Source organism: Balaenoptera acutorostrata, chromosome 2 (genome assembly GCF_949987535.1).
Source record: "Balaenoptera acutorostrata chromosome 2, mBalAcu1.1, whole genome shotgun sequence".
Lineage (NCBI taxonomy): Eukaryota > Metazoa > Chordata > Mammalia > Artiodactyla > Balaenopteridae > Balaenoptera > Balaenoptera acutorostrata.
In genome coordinates, this window is record NC_080065.1 from 123,855,158 (window position 1) to 123,878,739 (window position 23,582).

The following is a 23,582-nucleotide window of genomic DNA, read 5'->3' on the forward strand; positions in this document are numbered from 1 at the left end:
CACCTGAAAAGGAGATTTTTAAAACCCAGATTTCTGGGCCCTAACCTCAGATGTTCTGATTTAGTAGGTCTGGAGTGGGCTGTGAAAATGTGCATTTCAGGCAAGTTCAGATGATGCTGATGGACCAGGGCCCAAACTTTGAGAACCATGGTCTGGAGAAAAGCACCTTGGCCTCAGCTATGAATAGAGATGGCTACATCTTTGTCCAAAGGAGTTTAATGTGGTGATTACTTCCTTATACACATCTTCTAGGAACAGACTGGGCTCACAATAGCATTTCTCATTCTTCAATGTTTATTTTCCCATTTTAAAAAAAAGGTGAGAGAGGGAAACGAAGAAGGAAAATATAGAGAAAGAAGATGGGCAACTCTCTCTTGCATAGCCAGAAGCCCACGGGGAAAAAGATGTGGCTGACCTCTGAGGAGACTCAAGCAGTTAGGAAGAGGAATGCAACAGCTCCCTGAAGCAACACAAATCTCTATGCAACCCAAGGCTCCAGCCTTACAGAGCCAGCTCCAGAACTTCCCACCAGCCAGCAGCTCTACTGACACCTAACCAGTCCCCAGGCCTGGGATTTCAGTAGTTTGGCAGCCTGTTGGTTTGCTGACATCTCTTAACATCTTGGGTTTAGCTGAATAGAAGATGGCCTCTTTCTGCTTAGGGTTTCTACAGTGTCTTTTGGTGAGTCCTAGGCAGCCAGTGGGTGAGCTGATATCATGGGCTCACATCCTTCACCAGTAAGGCAATCTGTTCCTGCAGCTGCCGCTCCCCTTCCCATGCTTTGCTCTGGTTTCGACACCTCAGCAGCTCAGCCTTATGGTCCTGGTGATGCATAGGGCAGTAGCTCTGTGGTTCGCACAGCTCCTGAAAGGCAGGGGACAGAGTAAGGGATCCTCTTGATGCCTGCAGTCTGCCTACTAGGTATAATAGAGATGCTGCAAGTAGTGGCTAAGAAGGAGCAGCAGTTTCTTCTCAGAGGGCTTTGCAGGACCTGGGAGCTGCATGCTAAAGTAGGCTTCCCCGAGTTTGGGCTCCCCGGTTGCCCCATGTGCCCCATCCTTTACCATATATTCTGGAAAGAAGTCTCTGTAGCCCCCTTTGAGGATATACAGCTCTGGGTAGTACAGTGCAGGATACTGGTTCACAGCCCTGTCCTCTTGTCTCAGAGAGCGGTACCTTTAGAGAAAATCCAGGGATGGGTGGGGTGGAAAGAAGCGAGTTCAGGATTCCATGGGCTATTCACTGGGGAAGGGGAGGAAGAATAGACTTTTGCTAACCCTCAAAAGGAGCTCCAGATCTGTTTTTGCAAAACACGGTCCAAGTGGCACCACTCTTTCTCCTTTGCTCCATTGGTACCTAATTCCCAATCCTTTTTCCTTCACTGCTTCAAACCTTTGAATTGTAGAAACCCCTATCCTCCACCTCCTTAACATTCTTCAAACTTCAGTGGAAAGCACTCATTGATTCAGTCTCTGTCTGAACTGATCTGGGAAGGTTCCCTGGCTGTAAGTCCCTACTCAAGATCCATTTCCATCACCCACCCTACCCTGTGTAGACACTCACATTCGGGGACCCCTCTCTGAGGAGAATTCACAGTGGAACACAATGATTATTCTTTTCTGAGTATCCAACGGGACAATGGGTTTCTTCAGAAAGAAGTTATATAGTTCTTCTTGACTGTACAAGTTTAAAGCTCCCTGTAAAAGAATTTTATTAAGTATTTCCTTAAGGATCTGTGAACAGGGCCAACACTTAGAAATAACTGGAATACCATCTTGAAATATTTGGTTCAGGAAGGCTAGACTATAAGTACTTTCAGAAAGGCAATCTACCTGTATCTACCCCCAGGGCCTGGCATGGAGCTTGGTATGTAGTAGGTGCTCAATAAATGTTTATAGAATGGAACTGCCTGAAGTGTAGGGATCATTGTGAGGAATGTCTGTAAGCATTAAGTGTTTGCAAAGTGTTTCTCAGTCCTTGGATGAATGTTTTTACTTCCAGGTAGGAGCTCTTGGCTCCTATAGAAAATAGGGAGATTGGTCTAAGAGGGAAAGGGAAAGTAAATTGCTCAAAGTACACAGAATTAGAACAGGAATGAGGACTAACAGCCTTGATGTGCTCCAAATGTATGATATCTGCCCTGGTTCTAGAGTTCACAGGACGCTTTGTCCAGACTTCTCAATAAAGAGCTATCCCCAGCCCCTTCCCTGCTAAGTCCTCAATGTAAGCTTACCTGGATGTGTCCTCCCAGGTACTCATATGGATAGCGGCAATCGATGATATAAAATTTCTCTATCAGACCCTGGAACTTCCCCAAAAGCAAGGCAGCCACCTGCACAGAAACTATGATTGAATATCCTGCTTCTTCTGAGGGAGAGAAGAGCCAGTCACACAGTTCCTGATTTGCACAGCATTCCACTGTACACCCAGCCTCCAAAGTCCCCCTATGGTTGAAATATGGCAGTGATGCAGCCCCACCCCACATAAGAGGATAAAATAGGAAATGGCCTTTTTGGAGAACCAAAATAGCTGGTATTGCCAGGACATCAGGGAAAACCACACTCAGGCTACTTATTTGGAGGCAGGCATGACTGCAGTCAGCCTCTGAGAAGATACCCAAGGACTTCTGTAAGGGCACAGGTAGCAGCTAGAGCTCCTGATTTTACAAGAAGAAATGAGAAATGATTCCCCACCCACCGCTGTAAAATTAGAAAGCAAGTTTCCCGAAAGGGATATGGAAGGAAAGGGGTGATATCCAGAAGAGGAAACTTAAGCTTCGTGTAGTTATGTCGATTGGTTCAACCTTTCTGGAGGGGACTTTGTAAATACCTATAAAAATAAATGCAATTACACTTTCAACAATTTCTTTTCTAACATCTTAAGTAAACAGAAAAGTACATAAAGATAGGGCACAATAATATTCATCTCACCATTGTTTCAAATTATCAAAATATTATGAATAACTTAAATACTCAATAAAAGGGGTTTAATTAAATAAATTAGACATTATCAGTATAACAGAATATTACATAGCCATTAAAAGGATAATATAGATATCTTTTTATTGCTATAGAAAGATGTTTACAATGTCTTACTAAGCTAATTGCAAAATTACATGTTTATTATGATCCTATTTTTGTAAAACTTATGCCAGAATAAAATGTGTAAGGCCATAAGGAAAGTATTACTAGTGCTTATTTCTGGTGGTGAGGTTATGGGTAGAGTGACCAAATAATTACTGCACAAACTGGGACACTTTTGAGAGTGAAAGAGAACACTATTAATAATTACCCTACACTAATAGGCATAAACGGGATTGTAACATGTAAACCAGGATGTAAGTTCAGCCTAACTGGGTGATTTTTACTTTTTTCCTTTCCCCTTCCTCCTTCCTTCCTTTCTTTCATAACAATTATATATCATTTGTTTAATTAAAAACAAAGGGGCATATAAAAGAGAGTCCTTTAATACAGCTTCAGTTGAATAAAGAGCCTGTATGAGTGAACACAGAAATAAATACAAATGGAAGTGGGGATTTTAGGGACAGAACAGACCAGATGGTAGCTTATGTAACCAGTTACCATCTCCAGAAATCTGCTTACTGTTTCTGGGTTGACGTACTTCAGATCTTGGTGTCTCCCTGACACGGTCGGCAGCGCACATACCTAGAAATACCCAAGAGCTGAAATAACAGCAAGTTCTCTATACCCAAATTTGAGATCATGACCCATATACTGTCCTTTCCAAATGACATTTAAAACCTCAGATGCCTTCAGAAATCAATGGTCTCTATAACGTGTATATGCAGCAATTTCATTTCTAAGAACTGATCCTAAGGAAATAATTACGGATGTGTACAAAGTTTCAGATTTAGCTACAAATATGTCCACCTTGGTATATAGTCCATAAGGAAAAATTGTAGAAGTAAATATCCTACAAGAAAGGATTTATCAAGAAATTATGGGCAGCCAAAAAAGAAAGAAAGAAAGAAGTACTGTGCTGCTATTAAAAGTGATGAAATGATGAAGCAGAACTGTTTATTGACATGAAAAGATGTTCCTGATACATCAAATGAGAGGGAATAAAAACCTCAACAGATCACAAAACAAACATGGAAAAACAAAAAATGTATTTGTGTACATGCATGTGTGTTTGCGAAAATACACAGAAAAAAGTCTGCAGGAATATACACCAAGAAAATATTAAATAAAAGCAATAATACTCTGACAAGATTTAGGGTAGATTTCATTTTCCATCTTTTCTGTAGTGACCAAGTATGATTTACATAATTTTAAAATATATTAAAAGAAAAAAAAAAGTAGAAAGCCTCATACTCGGGACTCCCCTGGCAGTCCAGTGGTTAAGACTCTGTGCTTCCACTGCAGGGGGGACGGGTTCGACCCCTGGTTGGGAAACTAAGATCCTGCATGCTGCACGGTACAGCCAAAAAAAAAAAAAAAAAAAAAAAAGCCTCTTATTTTCCCCACTGCTCTGGATATTCCCAGAATGAATAAGGAATCCTTTCTCATGAAAGGCTTAGGGCCTAGATCTACCACTACAGGACTTTCAGGTTATCAATGAGTACTTGGTGAAGATGCATGATTAATTAAACCTAGTGTCCTCTGCAAGCAGAGAAGATTCAGATCCAAAATACAGGATGAAATATAGGATTGGTGTAACCAAACTCACCTTGGAGAAATCACCAATCAGAGGCCCCTGGTTAGAATCTTCCTCCAGCATCTGAGTCATATTAATGTCACAGAGGGAGGCCATTTTCTTTATACCTAAGCCCTGAAGACAACAAGATTCCCCCCACCCCCAGTCCTCATGTTAAAGGTTTAAAAACCATGGGATGGAAGGAGTGGAGGGAGACATTAAAAATATGCATACTCTTTGATCTAATAATTCCACTTGTTTTACTAAGAAAATAAAGATATGTACAAAGATTTGGCTGTAAGGATGTTTACAACAGAGAAAAATTACTAATAAATGATCAATAACAGGATCTTGACTAAACAAATCATATCCACACATTATAGATTACTATTAAGGAATAAAAAGTATGTTGTAAATTTCATTGACATGAAAATATGACATGATATCATTAAGTAGGTTAGAAAACATGTTCTTTATAATGCCACTTTAATAAAAGAAAAAACATATTTGCATTAAAAAAATGTCTGAAAGACTATACATCAAGTATTAACAGTAATTATCTCTGGCCTGTGGGATTATGGGCATTTTGCAATGGCTTCTTTTTGCTTACCTGCATTTTCCATTTTTCTGTAACGTCATACACTGATTTTATAAAATAGCCAAATGTATTGAGATTTTTTTAAAGGAGGTATAGGGGATGAGGGCTAAGTTTTTCAGAATTTGCTTTCCACCAAACAAGTGTGCTCTAGGATGCTACTTCTCTCAGAATGCATATAAAACAACAATAAATGTCCTTACCAATCAAAGTTCCCTTGTACTCTCTCAGATCTTAAAAAAGAGGGTTGGGAAGACAATACAATGACATCATTTCCAAAATTATAATATAATATAACATATTTATTATTAAATATTTTATATATGGATGCAGATGTAGAAAAGAAAACAGGAAGATGGAAGGAAGAGATAAAAGTAAAAGTAATGAGGAAGAAGACCAAAAGATATACTAAAGCAATCCCCATACCAGAAAAGTGGAGAAGACGAGATAGAAGATTAAAGAGCCTGTCTTCTTAAAAAGTTTCTTACCTTCCTGAGCTCTTTGTGGCTAGAACAATACTTCTTTTTTACTTTATCTGGTATTGTGTTGTCCTTGAATTTTACCATCTGCTTCAGTCTTGGACTGTTCAAACTGTCTGGCAACGAAGAGGAGCGATACAGGCAGCTCCTGTTCACAGATGCCTGTTTGGAAATATGAAACCCCAAGGTTCTTACTCCTTAAAGTGTGTCTGCAGGCCAGCATTGTGAACATCTCCTGGGAGCTTGTTAGAAATGCAGAATCCCAGTGTTAGGCTTCGCCCCAGACCTGCTAAGTTAAAATTTGCACTCTAACAAGATGCCCAGGTGACTCCTAGGAACACTCAAGTTTGAGAAACAATGCCCCAGGTAAGCAACCTGTCTTCCCCTCCTCATTAACATCTATCTCCTCAGACTGCACGATGTTCCATCTCTCCTAGATGTTTTAAATCCAGCCAAATTCTCAACCTGACCATCTTATATATAACAATTCTTGTAGAAGAAAGCAAATGCAAGCTTAGTTCCTCCAGTCATATGATAGTTTCTCTATGGGATCCTAAGACCCTGACAATCAAAAAACAATTTTTTTTTTCCAGCTGTGTTGGGTCTTCTTTCTGCACGCGAGCTTTCTCTAATTGCGGTGAGTGTGGGCTACTCTTCGTTGCAGTGTGCAGGCTTCTCATTGCAGTGGCTTCTCTTGTTGCAGAGCACAGGCTCTAGGCGCACGGGCTTCAGTAGTTGCCGCACATGGATTCAGTACTTGTGGCACGTGGGCCCTAGAGCACACAGGCTTCAGTAGCTGTGGCATGCGAACTCAGTAGTTGCGGCACACGGGCTTCAGTAGTTGTGGCACGAAGGCTCAGTAGTTGTGGCTCGTGTGCTTTAGAGCACAGGATCAGTAATTGTGGCGCACGGGCTTAATTGCGCTGCAGCATGTGGGATCTTCCCGGACCAGGGATCGAACCCATGTCCCTTCCATTGGCAGGCGGATTCTTAACCACTGCGCCACCAAGGAAGTCCAAGACCCTGACAATCAAGATTGAAGAACGCTGACAAAACTGAAGATGACAAGCCAAAAAAGTTAGCCTGGGTGAAAAAGTACTAAGAAGCAAGAGTATATAGTTGTCCCTTGGTATCTGTGAGAGACTGGTTCCAGGACTACTACAGATACCAAAATCTAGAGGTGCTCAAGTCCCTTACTTAAAACTATGTAGTATCTGTATATAATCTACGAACATCCTCCTGTATACTGTATTTTATTTATTTATTTTTTGGCCACGCTGCGCGGCATGTGGGATCTTAGTTCCCTGACCAGGGATCGAACCCATGCCCCCTGCAGTGGAAGTGTGGAGTCTTAACCACTGAACCGCCAGGGAAGTCCCTCCTGTATATTTTAAATCATCTCTAGATTATAATACAGCTAATACCTATACCTATACCTAATACCTATAATACCTAATACAATGTAAATGTTATGTAAATAGTTTCCTGTGTGGGCAAATTCAAGCTTACTTTTTGGAACTTTCTGGGGAAAAATATTTTTTTTTAAAAATATTTTCAATCTGTGGAGTGAGAGAGAAAAAATGTCATTCAGCCTTCTAGGAGGGGATGAATGGGGAAGAAATATAGCAAAATAAGCAGCATGCAAGGGAAACGAAAACACTAGAATCTAATATCAGGATGACCATTATAGGATTGAAACTATGAAGCCCATCGGGAAAAAAATAGATTAAATACCATGAAGAACTAGTCTTGGGAGTTGCTGGCCCAGGAATAGACTAAATACAGGAGGATGGACTAATTGTCTCTTTGAAAGGCATGATAGGTGTGTTATATACCCAGAGGCAGGGGGATATATTAAAAGACCTCTGATGGCAAGTTTCAACTAATCCAAGATTCTTATCCTTTGTTTCCTTCTTTATACACTCACCTCATTAATTGCCATGGATTGATTTAGGAGGGTGCTAGATCTCCTAAATAGGAGATAAGAGAGCCAAAATTAGAACACACATTGATAGTAAATGGTTTCTAGGAGAAGAAAATATGAACATCAGTATTTTACTTTACAATAACTATATTTACACGACAGTGTTTGTCACACCCATGGTCCTAAGGAAAACTCCATTGTTCATGGTACCAGTTGAAGGTACAGTTCACATTTGATATACCAACATTCTATAACTACCTTTTCCCTTGGACCCCTGCCAGTCATCTCCCTATGTCTCCACAACCCTATTCCAAGCCACTGGTGACTGGACCATATTGCTGACTGAACACTCCTATTTAGTGGTCAAGAATATGTAAAAATAACCTGGGCCAATCAGGTTCCCTCTCTGGGAGTCTAACTTGGAAAATATCAAAATAATTAGGCAGCAGCAGAAGCCAAAGCTTTATTAAAAGGAAGAAGCGGGCTTCCCTGGTGGCGCAGTGGTTGAGAATCTGCCTGCCAATGCAGGGGACACGGGTTCGAGCCCTGGTCTGGGAAGATCCCACATGCCGCGGAGCAACTGGGCCCGTGAGCCACAACTACTGAGCCTGAGCGTCTGGAGCCTGTGCTCCGCAACAAGAGAGGCCGCGATAGTGAGAGGCCCGCGCACCGCAATGAAGAGTGGCCCCCACTCGCCGCAACTGGAGAAAGCCCTCACACAGAAACGAAGACCCAACACAGCCAAAAATATAAATAATAAATAAATAATAAATAAATAATTTTAAAAAATAAAAAAATTTAAAAAAAGGAAGAAGCCAAGCGATATAGTCAAGGCCATGATGCCAATGATGAATGGATGGATGAACCAAAGGTACGGTGGTAGAGGAAATGTGGTGAAGAACTGAGGAGCAGGCTACCCAGCCTCCATGACAGACTTCCCTTCATGTAACTTCAGTTTTGCCCTGAGAAGAATGCAGGAGGAAGCCAGATCAGAATTTCAAATTTGCTGGCCTTAGTGCAATCTTTGTTTCTTTTAACCAAAAGAGCCTCTCTAGAACACACTGTAATTGTTAAGCTAAGGGTTCATTTTAAAGAGTTTGAATTAATTATCTACTAAGTGAAATGTATCCATTTATTAGCATTACATCTAAGAAATCTTTGCCTAACACAAGGTCACAAACATTTTTCTCCTATGTTTTTTCCTTCAGTTGTTTTACAGTTTTAGGTTTTATATTTAGGCCCATGATCCATTTTGTGCTAATTTCTATATATGGTGTGAAGTATAGATTGAAGTTTTTGTTTTTGTTTTTGTTTTTCAGATGGATTTTCAATTGCTCCAGCACAACTTGTTGAAAAGACTATGCCTTCTCCATTTAATTGCTTTTGTGTCTTGGTTTATTATCAATTGACCATATATGCATAGGTCTATTTCTCGAATCTCTATTCTGTTGCACTGAAGCTTTACGTTTTTGGTAGCTATTATGATGGTGATAACGAAGGTGATAAACATCTCTTTGGGTTTCATATTGTCCAAGGACAAGAAGCCAGAAATAAACGAGAGCAAAAAACTACTTTAACAAACAGAAACAGCCACTACTGTTTTGACAGATACTTTCCAATACATTTATATAAAAACAAATGGCAACTTATTGCAAGGAGTATAAGTGCTAGGTCATAGAGGAATGATGATGATGATACTTTAGATTTGTCTAGCCAGTTAGAAGTTTCCCAGTTACCAGAAGCTGGTGAGGGGAGATCCCAGGACCAGCTGTCATAGATCTACCAACTAATGGCTTTCATTGTTTAAGGAATCAATGAACACTTTCCAAATCTGGGAGTTTTAGAGCATTGCAAAGGCCAGAAAGAAGAAAAGTTCAATTCTACTTGCAAATTTTATAAAAAGGTCAAATTGGATAATTATTACTTTGTAAACTGAGGAGGCATCATCATTTCCTCATGGCTTACATGCTCTTCAGCACACATAGTCTTGGCTTCTGTCTGTACCATTCTACTGCTCTTGTCAAGGCTATCAACAATCTTCTTGTTGTCATATCAGACAGTCACTTCTTTAGCCATGTATCATCCTGAAGCTCACAGTGCCTTCCACTGACTTGGCTAATCCCTTATTTAGCTTCAATGGCACAGCCTAGTTTCTTAGTTTAGTTCTAGTATAGACAACTGTTTACTAAAAGAACTGTGATGCTTCTACCTCTCTGTTGCTCCTTCTCAGTCTTCTTTGTCAAGCTTCCTCACCTACCAAACCTCTAACAGATGCTGGATTCAGGGCGAGAACCTGGCGCTTTTTTAAACTCCTCACTCTTGCCATATGTGATTTTTTTCTACCCATGAATTTAAACTTTCCCTCTATGCTGATGACTCTCAAATTTTTCTCTCAAGACTTCTGCTCTTACTTCCAGACTTCCACATTCACATACCTGTTTGACAATTTTTAAGTACGTACCAGATGACATAGCAGTGAATCAGAGAGTAGAAGAGACAAACAAATAAATATACTCTGTATTTTCATGTTGTGAAAAGTGCTGTAAGTAAAAAATAAAGAAGGATAAAAGATAGGAAAAATATTGGGGTTAGAAGTTTGTCGGGAAAGGCCTTTCTGTTAAGGTGACATATGTGGAGATAAGAGACCGAAATGAGGGAGAAAATTATGTTTGCCCAGGGGAAGAGTGTTTCAGGCTGAAGGAACAACAAATGCCCTGGTGAGAATAGCAAGGCCAGTGATGGCTGCATTTAGTATGGTTCCATTTTTAGAAAGCTCAAAAACTGAAGCAATACTATAAACCAACTAGATCTAACAGACATCTATAGAATACTGTACCCAACAAGAGTAGAATATACATTCTTCTCTAATACACATGGAACATTCTCCAGGATAGACTACATACTAGGACATAAAAAAAAGCCTCAATAAATTTTAAAGGATTGAAGTGATACAAAGTATGTTCTCTGATCACAATTGAATAGTTAGAAATTTATAATAGAAAAAAATCTGGAAAACTCACAAATATGTAGAAATTAACACACTCCTAAATAACCAGTGGGTCAAAAAAGATCACAAGGGAAATCAGAAAATACTTTGAGATGAATGAGAATGAAGATATAACATACAAAAACTTAGGTAAAAATGCAGCTAAACCAGTGCTTAGAAGAAATTTATAGCTGTAAATATCTATAATTAAAAAGAAGGAAGAATTCAAGTCAATGACCTAATCTCCACTAAAGAAGAAAGTAAATCCAAAGCAAGCAGAAGGAAGGAAATAAGACAGATTAGAGCAAAACTCAGTGAAGTAGAGAACAGAAAAACAATAGAGAAAAACAACACAACCAAAAGTTGGTCCTTTGAAAAAATCAACAAAATTGATAAACCTTTAGCTAGACTGACCAAGAAAAAAAGAGAAAATACTCAAATTACTAAAATCACAAATGAAAGAGAAGACATTACAACCAATCATATAGAGTTTTAAAAACATCATAATGGGGACTTCCCTGGTGGTCCAGTAGGTAAGACTCTGTGCTCCCAATGCAGGGCACGCAGGTTTGATCCCTGGTTGGGGAACTAGATCCTGCACGCATGCCGCAACTAAGAGCCTGCATGCCGCAACTAAAAGATCCCACATGCCTCAACTAAGACCTGGTTCAGCCAAAATAAATAAATTAATTAATTAATTTTAGAAAATCATAATGGTATACTATGAACAATTATATTCTTTTTTTTTTTTTTTTTTTTTTTTAAGGATTTTTCTTATTTATTTATTTATTTATTTATTTATTTTTGGTTGTGTTGGGTCTTCGGTTCGTGCGAGGGCTTTCTCCAGTTGCGGCAAGCGGGGGCCACTCTTCATCGCGGTGCGGGGACCGCTCTTCATCGCGGTGCGCGGGCCTTTCTCTATCGCGGCCCCTCCCGTCGCGGGGCACAGGCTCCAGACGCGCAGGCTCAGCAATTGTGGCTCACGGGCCCAGCTGCTCCGTGGCATGTGGGATCTTCCCAGACCAGGGCTCGAACCCGTGTCCCCTGCATTAGCAGGCAGATTCTCAACCACTGCGCCACCAGGGAAGCCCAACAATTATATTCTAATGAATGAGAAAACTTAGATTAAATGGGAAAATTCCTAAAAAGACAAAAACTATTGTCAAGAAAAAAACCAGAAAATCTGACTAGACCTGCAAAAAATAAAGAGATTAAATTAGTAATTTTAAAACTTCTCACAGGGACTTCCCTGGAGGTCCAGTAGTTAAGACTCCACGTTTCCACTGCAGGCAGCATGGGTTCAATCCCTGGTTAGGGAACTAAGATCTCACATGCCACGCGGCGCAGCCAAAAAATAAAATAAAATAATTAAAAACAACAACAATGACAAAAAAAAAACTTCTAACAAAGAAAAGCTCAGGGACTTCCCTGGTGGCCCAGTGGTTAAGAATCCTCCTGCCAAATTGAAGGAGAAAAACCATATGATCATCTCAACAGATGCAGAGAAAGCTTTTGACAAAATTCAACACCCATTTATGATAAAAACCCTCCAGAAAGTAGGCATAGAGGGAAACTTCCTCAACATAATAAAGGCCATATATGACAAACCCACAGCCAACATTGTCCTCAATGGTGAAAAACTGAAACCATTTCCACTAAGATCAGGAACAAGACAAGGTTGCCCACTCTCACCACTATTATTCAACATAGTTTTGGAAGTTTTAGCCACAGCAATCAGAGAAGAAAAAGAAATAAAAGGAATCCAAATCGGAAAAGAAGAAGTAAAGCTGTCACTGTTTGCAGATGACATGATACTATACATAGAGAATCCTAAAGATGCTACCAGAAAACTACTAGAGCTAATCAATGAACTTGGTAAAGTAGCAGGATACAAAATTAATGCACAGAAATCTCTTGCATTCCTATACACTAATGATGAAAAATCTGAAAGTGAAATTAAGAAAACACTCCCATTTACCACTGCAACAAAAAGAATAAAATATCTAGGAATAAACCTACCTAAGGAGAAAAAAGACCTGTAGGCAGAAAATTATAAGACACTGATGAAACAAATTAAAGATGATACAAATAGATGGAGAGATATACCATGTTCTTGGATTGGAAGAATCAACATTGTGAAAATGACTATACTACCCAAAGCAATCCACAGATTCAATGCAATCCCTATCAAACTACCAGTGGCATTTTTCACAGAACTAGAACAAAAAATTTCACAATTTGTATGGAAACACAAAAGACCCCGAATAGCTAAAGCAATCTTGAGAAAGAAAAACGGAGCTGGAGGAATCAGGCTCCCTGACTTCATACTATACTACAAAACTACAGTAATCAAGACAGTATGGTACTGGCACAATAACAGAAATATAGATCAATGGAACAGGATAGAAAGCCCAGAGATAAACCCACACACATAAGGTCACCTTATCTTTGATAAAGGAGGCAAGAATATACAGTGGAGAAAAGACAGTCTCTTCAATAAGTGGTGCTGGGAAAACTGGACAGCTATATGTAAAAGAATGAAATTAGAACACTCCCTAACACCATACACAAAAATAAACTCAAAATGGATTAAAGACCTAAATGTAAGGCCAGACACTATCAACTCTTAGAGGAAAACATAGGCAGAACACTCTATGACATAAATCACAGCAAGATCCTTTTTGACCCACCTCCTAGAGAAATGGAAATAAAAACAAAAATAAACAAATGGGACCTAATGAAATTTAAAAGCTTTTGTACAGCAAAGAAAACCATTAACAAGACGAAAAGACAACCCTCAGAATGGGAGAAAATATTTGCAAATGAAGCAACAGACAAAGGATTAATCTCCAAAATTTACAAGCAGCTCATGCAGCTCAATATCAAAAAAACAAAAACCCAATCCAAAAATGGGCAGAAGACCTAAATAGACATTTCTCCAAAGAAGATATACAGATTGCCAACAAACACATGAAAGAATGCTCAACATCATTAATCATTAGAGAAATGCAAATCAAAACTACAATGAGATATCATCTCACACCAGTCAGAATGGCCGTCATCAAAAAATCTACAAACAATAAATGCTGGAGAGGGTGTGGAGAAAAGGGAACCCTCCTGCACTGTTGGTGGGAATGTAAATTGATACAGCCACTATGGAGAACAGTATGGAGGTTCTTTAAAAAACTAAAAATAGAACTACCATACGACCCAGTAATCCCACTGCTGGGCATATACCCTGAGAAAACCATAATTCAAAAAGAGTCATGTACCAACATGTTCATTGCAGCTCTATTTACAATAGCCAGGACATGGAAGCAACCTAAGTGTCCATCAACAGATGAATGGATAAAGAAGATGTGGCACATATATACAATGGAATATTACTCAGCCATAAAAAGAAACGAAATTGAGTTATTTGTAGTGAGGTGGATGGACCTAGAGTCTGTCATACAGAGTGAAGTAAGTCAGAAAGAGAAAAACAAATACCGTATGCTAACACATATATATGGAATCTAAAAAAAAAAAAAAAGAAGGTCATGAAGAACCTAGGGGCAAGACAGGAATAAAGACACAGACCTACTAGAGAATGGACTTGAGGATACGGGGAGGGGGAAGGGTAAGCTGTGACAAAGTGAGAGAGTGGCATGGACATATATACACTACCAAATGTAAAATAGATAGCTAGTGGGAAGCAGCCGCATAGCACAGGGAGATCAGCTCGGTGCTTTGTGACCCCCTAGAGGGGTGGCATAGGGAGGGTGGGAGGGAGGGAGACACAAGAGGGAAGAGATATGGGGACACATGTATATGTATAACTGATTCACTTTGTTATAAAGCAGAAACTAACACACCACTGTAAAGCAATTATACCCCAATAAAGATGTTAAAAAAAAAAAAAAAAAGAATCCTCCTGCCAATGCAGGAGACATGGGTTTGAGCTCTGGTCCGTAAGATCCTACATGTCACGGAGCAACTAAGCCCGTGCGCCACAACTACCGAGCCTGCACTCTCGAGCCTGCGAGCCACAACTACTGAGCCTGCGTGCCACAGCTACTGAAGCCCACGCACCTAGAGCCCATGCTCTGCAACAAGAGAAGCCACCCAATGAGAAGCCCAAGCACACAACGAAGAGTAGTCCCCGCTCGCCACAACTAGAGAAAGCTCATGCACAGGAACGAAGACCCAACGCAGCCACAAACAAACAAACAAACAAATTAATTAATTAATTAAAAATAATGAAGGAATTTGAAAAATGCAAAGACACCATCAGAGAGTACTTTACCTTGGCCTCTTCTTGATCTTCCAGAGAAAACTCCATCAACTCATCTGAAATCTCCTCTGTCTGGTTTTCTCCTAGCTCTGGATTTTTATCTAATTTTGAAACTGTAGTAATGGGACTGTCCAGATGTTTCATTTCACTTTCCACCACGTTTCCATTGTCCTATGAATTATATTGACAATATTAAAAACTATCCAGGACCCTTACCTTACATCATATACAGATATTAACTCAAAATGAATCAAAGACCTAAATGTAAGAGCTAAAACTATAAAACTCTTAGAAGAAAATAGGAGGAAAGCTTTACAGCCTTGGATTTGGCAATGATTTCTTGGATATTACACAAAACCACAAGCAACAAAAGAAAAAATAGATAAACTGGACTTCAAAATTAAAAACTTTTGTGCATTGAAGAATACTATCAAAAAAGTGAAAAGGCAACACATAGGATAAAATATTTGCAAATCACATGAATACTATCAAAAAAGTGAATAGGATAAAATATTTGCAAATCACATATAAGGGATTAATATTCAGAATATATAAAGAACTCCTACAACTCAACAACAATAGCAACAATAACAACAGAAGCAAACAGGACTTGAATAGACATTTCTCCACAGATATACAAATGACCAATCAGCACATGAAAAGATACACAACATAACTAGTCATTAGGGAAATGCAAATCAAAACCACAATGAGATACTACTTTGCACCCATTAGGATAGCTACTATTAAACAAACAAACAAACAAAAAACCCCAGAAAATAACAAGTGTTGGCAAGGATATGGAGAAATTGGAACCCTTGTACATTGCTGTGGGAAATGTCAAATGGTGCAGCCGCTATGGATAACGGTATGGTGGTTCCCCCAAAAAATCAAACATAGAATTACCATATATGAGCAGTAATTCCATTTCTTGGTATATACCCCAAAGAATGAAAGCAGGGGTTTGAAGATATTTTTATACGAATGTTCACAGCAGCATTATTCACAATAGCCAAAAGGTGTAAACAACTCAAATGTCCATCAACAGATTAATGAATAAACAAAATGCAGTATATTCATACGATGGAATATTATCCAGCCATAAAAAGGAATGAAATTCTGATGCATGCTACAATATGGATGAACCTTGAAGACATTATGCTAAGTGAGATAAGCCAGAAACAAAAGGACAAATATTATATGATTCTACTTACATGAAGTACCTAGAGTAGTCAAATTCACAGAGACCGAAAAGAGACTAGAGGTTACCAGAGGGAGAAAAGCGCAGTTATTATTTAATGGGTAGACAGCTTCTGTTTTGAAGGATGAAAAAATTCTGAAATGGATAGTGCTGATAGTTGTACAACATTGTGAACGTACTTAATGCCACTGGGTTGTACACAAAAATATGGTTTAGATGGTAAATGTTATGTATATTTTACTACATTAAAAAAAAAATCACACACACGTATACAGAAGACTATCTAGTAATTTACCATGCTCCAAGTCTTCCCCTACTCCAAGAAATCAAAAATCTGAAAAATGATCAACTTTATCTACTTAGCATGGGATATGTTAAAATGGCTTTCCCAAAGGGTTGAGATTAGAATCCAAATCTCTGGAGTATCTTAAGTCCATAGTCTATTAAAAACAAGTGATGCTGTACACCTGAAACTAACACAACCTTGTAAATCAACTGTACTTCAATTTTAAAAAAAAAGAAAAAAATCACAACAAGTGAGTGCCTGGGTAACTTAAGACTCCAGTAGCAAAATGGATAAAGGATACAATCATTCACTAGAGAAAATATACATGGCTAACAGTCACATGAAATCATTACTAATTATTTTTAACATAAAATAAAACATTTTACCCATCTAATTAGCAATTTTTTTAAGTGATAACAAATTATCCAAATGAGCCATGGATTGCTCCTGAAAATGTAAATTTTTAGAACTTTTTTTGGAAAGAAATTTGGCAATATGTATCAAAAATCTTAAAAATATTTAAACCTTTTAATCCAGTAATTAAGTGTCTTGGTACTAATCCTAAATAAAAAATTTTTTAACATAGGCAAAAATTTGTGCTCAAGAACTTACATGATAGCATTATTTGTAAAAGCAAAATGTGGATACTAAGTGTCCAACAATCGGGAAGTATTGTACCTAGGTGTTAGAATAAAAGCATCCCTTAAAAAGTAATGTTTACTAAGAGTTTTAATATTAACTTAAAATAACAGGATATGGGGCTTCCCTGGTGGCGCAGTGGTTGAGAATCTGCCTGCCAATGCAGGGGACACGGGTTCGCGCCCTGGTCTGGGAAGATCCCACATGCCGCGGAGCGACTGGGCCCGTGAGCCACAATTACTGAGCCTGCGCGTCTGGAGCCTGTGCTCTGCAACAAGAGAGGCCGCGATAGTGAGAGGCCCGCGCACCGCGATGAAGAATGGCCCCCACTTCCCGCAACTGGAGAAAGCCCTCACACAGAAACGAAGACCCAACACAGCCATAAATAAATAAATAAATAAATAAATAAATAAAATATTAAAAAAAAATAACAGGATATGAAGTTATATATATGATATGACCTCAACTTTGTAAAACTGTACACATGGTTAAAAGATTGAAAGAAATTAGGTAAAATGTTAATAGTGGTTTTTCTCTATGAGGTAGCTATTTTCTTTTTTATATTTTACTATATTTTTATACCATTTTCACAAGGGGCACATAGTACTTTTAAAATCAGGGAAGGGGGGGCAGAAACACTTAAAGAATAAAGGGGAAAATTTTTAAAAGGCCTAAGAATTTTTTCTTCTCCTTAAACTTAAATGAATAAAAAGATCAGAGGACATCTCCCTTTCCCTCCTCAAAGGTTGCTTCTCCAACCCCTTTTCTCACCCAAGTCAGCTTTGAAAAATTCAAAGGGGCATAAATCCAGATCTATCATCCTCTACCCCACAATACCTCGGTAGACTCTTGAGGAAGATGTCCAGTGACTCACCAGTAGAAAAAGAGGAGACCTCAGGTTCCTGGGTACCCACCACTCCAAGGGCTCTGAAGTGCTGTTTTCCTGCATAAGAAAAACTACATTGGCTGGAGGAAGAGAAGTGTCAGCAGACCCTGCCAAAAACATTTCATCTGATGAAGCCATGAATAATCCTTACGAAACACAGTATATGTAACCAAGGTTGACCACGTACCGTGAAAATACAAATTATGGTTTGGATTTGTTATGGTGTGTAGATCTGCTCTGGAGGGTACTAATTTTATGATCACAAGCCAAAGGAAGGGAGGAAAAAGGGAGCCTGGCAGGGGAAGGAATGATGAGATTTTTAAAAAGTGATTATAAAGGGAGATTAGAAGGACTGTAATCCAAGAAAAAGCTGGTTAGAACAGCCAAAAACATGGGCATAACTTAGGCAATGTGAGCAAAGAAGAACAGCAGCTATCTTTTATAGATACTGACCTGGGGGAAAGGATGGGAGGCGGGGAAAAGAAAAATGATGGCTAGAAAATGGGATTAGTTGAAGGGATTAGTTAGAGAATTATCTTAGCGATTAGGTAGCTTTGCAGAGGCCAGTTTCAACTTGGAACTGAAGGATGGTCTGAGACTCAGACAAAAAAGGACAATGACTTCCTCAGAATAGGGGCTAAGAAGCTGGGCTAAGGGGGAAATAAGAAGAAATTAAGAAACCTAGACTTATATATGAAGCCATGCAAAGAATATGTGAACAAGTTATGTAAGTTATCCCTATCTGTTTAAAAAAAAAAAAAGCCCTAAATTCCTTACACTGCAATCAACTGAACGTGAGTAATAATGATGACCTGCTGTGGAAGACTTGGAGCTAGGATCAAACTTTAAAGGGTAAAAACAAAACAAACCATAAAGAATTTTTTTTCCATAGTGATGCAATTTGCTTGTCTAGCATACTGAGGCACAAACAGCTCTAGGTCTCATAATGATACTGATGAGTTAGTTGCTCCACTCAAAGGAAGAAAACTGCTAATGGATCTAGGTTTCCATTAAAACACTCACATTCTCTTTATTTGCGGATGAGCTACATATTGCATCTTTCTTCCTGTGGCCATGGTCCAAAGCATTCGGAGTGCTACAAAGCAGCTGTGCCTACAAGAGATTGTTTTTTGAGAACATTCAGCATCCTCAAGCCACAGGTAAGCTGGAAGCCCTCTGCTTCCCACCTGACAAACAAACTCAGACCCAAGAAAGATGAGTTACTCACTGGGCTGCATTTTACAAGGTGTTGGTGATAATTCCTGTAGATAAAAAAAACTGCCAGTCAGTTAAATCCCAAATAGGATTTGGTTATTCTTCAGTGGCTTGGGACATCCCACTTTCCCTTTCTTCCATTCTAGGAGACCTGTACTTAGTTGATATGTCTCTTCCAATAACAATATGTAGGGTGTTCTCTGTGGTAAATATCAAGACATTGAGTGACATCCTGGGGATAAGGACCTCATTTCACTGGCATAACCATATATATAGATATGCATCAAAGATGATGAGTTTGTCCTACATCTTATGCAGACATAATTTACAATTTACTAATTTTTCAGCATTGACTATTGGGAGTTAATATTTATTTTTTTATGAATTTCTATCCTCCTTTTCCAGATTTTATCTAGTTTACCTGGGCTAGGACATATAAACAATTCAAAGAAAATACAGGCAATATAAAGTAAAATTTTCACATGTATTGATTAAAAATACTCATGGAAAGCCTTCCCTAGTGCATGAAAGTGGCACCTAATTCATCTAAACATCGAAGAATAATACTATAAAAAGATTAAAACAGTCAAATGGAAAATTTATGATAAATTTAATAAGTTGAATTAAAATTACTTTTCAGTCCTGAGTACTCTCTGATTGAACATTTAAAGATCTCCAACACGGGACTTCCCTGGTGGCTCAGTGGTTAAGAATCCGCCTGCCAATTCAGGGGACACGGGTTCGATCCCTGGTCTGGGAAGATCCCACATGCCACGGAACAACAAAGCCTGTGCGCCACAACTACTGAGCCCGCGTGCCACAGCTACCGAAGCCCATGCGCCTAGAGCCCGTGCTCCACAACAAGAGAAGCCACCGCAATGAGAAGCCCGTGCACCACAACAAAGAGTAGCCCCCACTCGCCGCAACTAGAGAAAGCCCGCGTGCAGCAACGAAGACCCAACGCAGCCAAAAGTTAATTAATTAATAGATTAATTTAAAAAATCTCCAACAAAGAATCTTCAACAGTAATAATAATAAACATTATAAAATGTATGGTATGCATTAGGTACACATTTTCATTTAATCCTCACAGCAGCCATTTATGTAAAGTGCTATTATTATCTCCATTATTATTATTTCTTTATTACAAATAAAGAAACTGAGGTCCCTTGAAATTAAGAAACTTGTCAGAGTCAGCTGGTGAAGTAGTAGTAAGCCACTGGAATCCAGACACTCTGATTCCAGAGCCTGCACTCTGCACTTTCAACCACTAAGATATATATACTCCGTCTAAATGCAGTATACCATTCTCCTCCATTCTAAAGACAATACTGGGGCTTCCCTGGTGGCGCAGTGGTTGAGAATCTGCCTGCCAATGCAGGGGACACGGGTTTGAGCCCTGGTCTGGGAAGATCCCACATGCCGAGGAGCAACTGGGCCCGTGAGCCACAACTACTGAGCCTGCGCGTCTGGAGCCTGTGCTCCACAACAGGAGAGGCCGCGATAGTGAGAGGCCCGCGCACCGCAATGAAGAGTGACCCCCGCTCGCCGCAACTAGAGAAAGCCCTCGCACAGAAACGAAGACCCAACACAGCTAAAATAAATAAATAAATAAATTTATTTAAAAAGTAAATAAATAAATAAAGACAATACTGATTGTATGTGATGGTTAAAATGAATAGCCTTCATTTTCACAACACAATTTAGATCTTGGAAACTTAAAAACATTTCAAGGGAAGAATCTAGGCCTCCAAGCCCACTTACATCTAAAGTGAAACATTCTCTACTCTACAGAGTCTGCATAGGATAAAATCCCCAGGTCAGTGCTGAAAAGGCTTTAGCATGGCGTTCATTTCGCAAAAGAACTTACATCCCAGCTAACTGTATTTCCTCAGGTCCTGTAGAATCCAAGTGACCTGCAATCAGATGTGAAGAGTTATTCTTGTCCATGCATTTTGTCTTTCCTTCTCATTTTCTTCATTACCAGTGAGCCATATTAATTTCAAAAGCTGGCCTTGTGAACACAAAGGCTCTTGATAGGTACCAGTTTCATGGTACAAGGTACCATGGTATAAGGTACAAGTTCATGGAAACTTAAGAATTTACATGTGTCACTGAAAGAAAAAATTCTGAGAAGCAGTGCATTATGCTAACCTACAGAGATTTTTTCCATGAGTAGAAAGGAAAGCTTATCACTCAGGAAATGTGAAATCAGAACAAATACTAAAATGGTTGACTAGTAAAACACATTCCTTTGGGGTACACACCCTATAAAAACACATAAGAATTAGCTGACAAAGTATTTCTTTATGTTGGTTTCTTTGCCTCTGCTGAGATTAGACTAGGGCATAAAACTTTTCATCTTTAACTACCACTTTCATTCCCACAATCAGTCAACAAAATATTCCTTCTTGTCTAACTTTCTCAATGCAAAGTGACTCCTATTGGGGTCAATTCTCTTCCCATTGGCTGAATCATTCTCCTCAAAAATCCTCTAGGTACTCAAAGAATTCCATCTTCAAGGCTCTCTATTTACTTTTACCACCTTCCATCTCTATCCTACTACTCTGTCCTCACCCCTAACAGTTATTCCTTCCCTTGAGGCTTTTACCTCCCTTTTCCCTACCAGTTTCATCAAGGTCTGAAGAAGTGGTGAACTGAGTGGCAGACATCTCCCCGCTGCTAAGATTCGAAAGATTAAGGCAACGTTTTGGGGTTTCTCTGTTGAGACATAATAATACATCAAGATTCCCATTAGGTTGTAATATCCTTAAAAGGCAAAGATCACATTATCCTCTTCATCTGAAACACCCCTCAATGATTATCACATAATCTGAGCAGTGTCCAAATAAAGCTAATTGTTTTTTGGAAATATTTCAGATTAGGCTGAGAAAAATCTCCCACCTTTTCTCTACTCTAATAATCTGTACCTCATTTTCTCCTCACCAACATATTGAGGCAAGGTAATTTTTAAAAATTGGCTGAGGTGGGTCTTGACCTCACATAACATAACAACACAGATTTGATTTCTCCCTGGAGTCTCCAGTACTACTCTGATTCTCCACCGTTGTTGGCTAGCTGACACATCAGGGCATGGCATGTCCAGAATTTGAAGTACAGTAACATTAACGTTAACAGTAGTACTAATAAAGTGGAAACTCATATAATGCAATAAAGTTTTCAAAGACTTTTCCCAGACATCACATCATTTGATTCTCACAAGATCCTAGTAAGATAGTAAGATATTATGTCACAGAAAAGAAGCCTGAGACTCAAAACGGTCACATGGCTAGTCAAGGGCAGAGCTAAGACTTAAACCCTGATCTCTGAGCCAGGATAATTTTTAAAAACCCAAAAACTGTTTAGAAGAGCAAAGGAGATAAGGTGTGAAAAGAAAAAGTGGATTTACCCGGACAAGATGCTTAGGTTTGCAGAATCACCAAAAAGTTTCTTCTCCACTGGAGTTCTAGGGAGATCTGAACTGATGGAAAAGGAAGTCTCTCTCTCCAGGAGCAGGTTTAATATCTTCCTCTGATTGGACCTAAAACTAGGTCCTGAGCCAGGGCTTCCCTCCTCTCTTGTAGATGAAAAGAATTCTGCAGACATGGTCTCCGAGTTCCTACTAAGAAAAAATAAAACCTAGCTAAGAGAGGGAGAACGTCATCTACACAGGTACATCACAGATGGTCTAGCTGTCAGAACCTCCTCCACCCTTTCCAGCAGCGACCAAGCGGATCAATATTGAAGGAGGGGGCATTCCTAAACGATGAACCACATCTTGGCTTGAAGGTTAAATAGCACTTGCCCGAAGCGGCTTGGCCTTTCCAGCGGAACCTGAACTTACCGAAAGGCAACCTCAGGACCTTAAAAGATGGAATGAAAAGAGGACCTGGACTTGTTAGGGGCCACACAGCTCGTGACTCCTGACAGGAAGGAACTCAGGTCTCCTAACTCGCGATAATGCCTGTTTTGTCCCCCTAACCTCTGTTTGCGAGGCCCGTGATTCCAAGGAGGACACAGCTCTGGGCTTACCTCAGGTTTGAGTTTGAGACTTGCCTTCAGGAGGAAGAGAAGTAGGCGGGGAATCACACACAAGCGAAGACTCTAGCAGAATTCAAGGAAATCTGGTGAAAGGAGGCGATTTAACCAGACGACAGCTATGCCTCTCGACCAGATAGGCCGGAGTCTGGCTTCTCCGCTTCTCTCAGCGGACTGTCGAAGTTACAGCCTCAGAGCAAGATCAACAGCCATAGGCCTTGACCATTCAAACCTTCCGCCCTCCCAATAACCTATCCCGCTCTCCTCTAAGCTGCGCCAGCCAATCTCCGCGCACCCGCCTAGACCATCCCCCGCCCCCCCACTCCTCGGCCAATCGTTTGCCTCGTACATCACCCGGGGGCGTGAACTGTTCCGGAAGGAGCGAGATTTGCCCCGCCCCGCAG

At 39.7% G+C, this 23,582-nt stretch overlaps 1 protein-coding gene across 2 annotated transcripts; it reads right to left on the minus strand.

Annotated features, from left to right (window-relative positions):
- Positions 1-277: 277 nt before the first annotated feature.
- On the minus strand, positions 278-23,410 carry CDC25C (cell division cycle 25C). Of its 2 annotated transcripts, none has more exons than XM_057539678.1 (15): positions 23,173-23,410; positions 22,550-22,759; positions 21,767-21,861; positions 21,011-21,056; positions 19,154-19,187; positions 18,949-19,038; positions 17,914-17,982; positions 14,926-15,084; positions 5,740-5,892; positions 4,690-4,791; positions 3,603-3,665; positions 2,234-2,332; positions 1,564-1,697; positions 1,065-1,176; positions 278-864 (listed from the first exon to the last, which is right to left on the minus strand). In XM_057539678.1, exons 2-15 carry the CDS (start codon positions 22,744-22,746, stop codon positions 715-717), a joined length of 1,503 nt encoding a protein of 500 aa, XP_057395661.1. In that variant the 5' UTR covers positions 22,747-22,759; positions 23,173-23,410; the 3' UTR covers positions 278-714. The 2 variants fall into 2 exon arrangements, with proteins under 2 accessions (XP_057395661.1, XP_057395660.1); XM_057539677.1 differs by having other exon boundaries at positions 22,550-22,762.
- Between the last annotated feature and the right edge of the window lie 172 nt (positions 23,411-23,582).

Excerpts from the sequence above, each read along its gene's own strand:
- CDC25C (XM_057539678.1), bottom strand. The coding sequence starts at position 22,746 with ATGTCTGCAGAATTCTTTTCATCTACAAGAGAGGAGGGAAGCCCTGGC. Across the intron at positions 15,085-17,913 it reads GGTCTCCTCTTTTTCTACTG|GACAATGGAAACGTGGTGGA; the intron begins GTGAGTCACTGG and ends TATAATTCATAG. Across the intron at positions 2,333-3,602 it reads AGTACGTCAACCCAGAAACA|GTGGCTGCCTTGCTTTTGGG; the intron begins GTAAGCAGATTT and ends GTTTCTGTGCAG.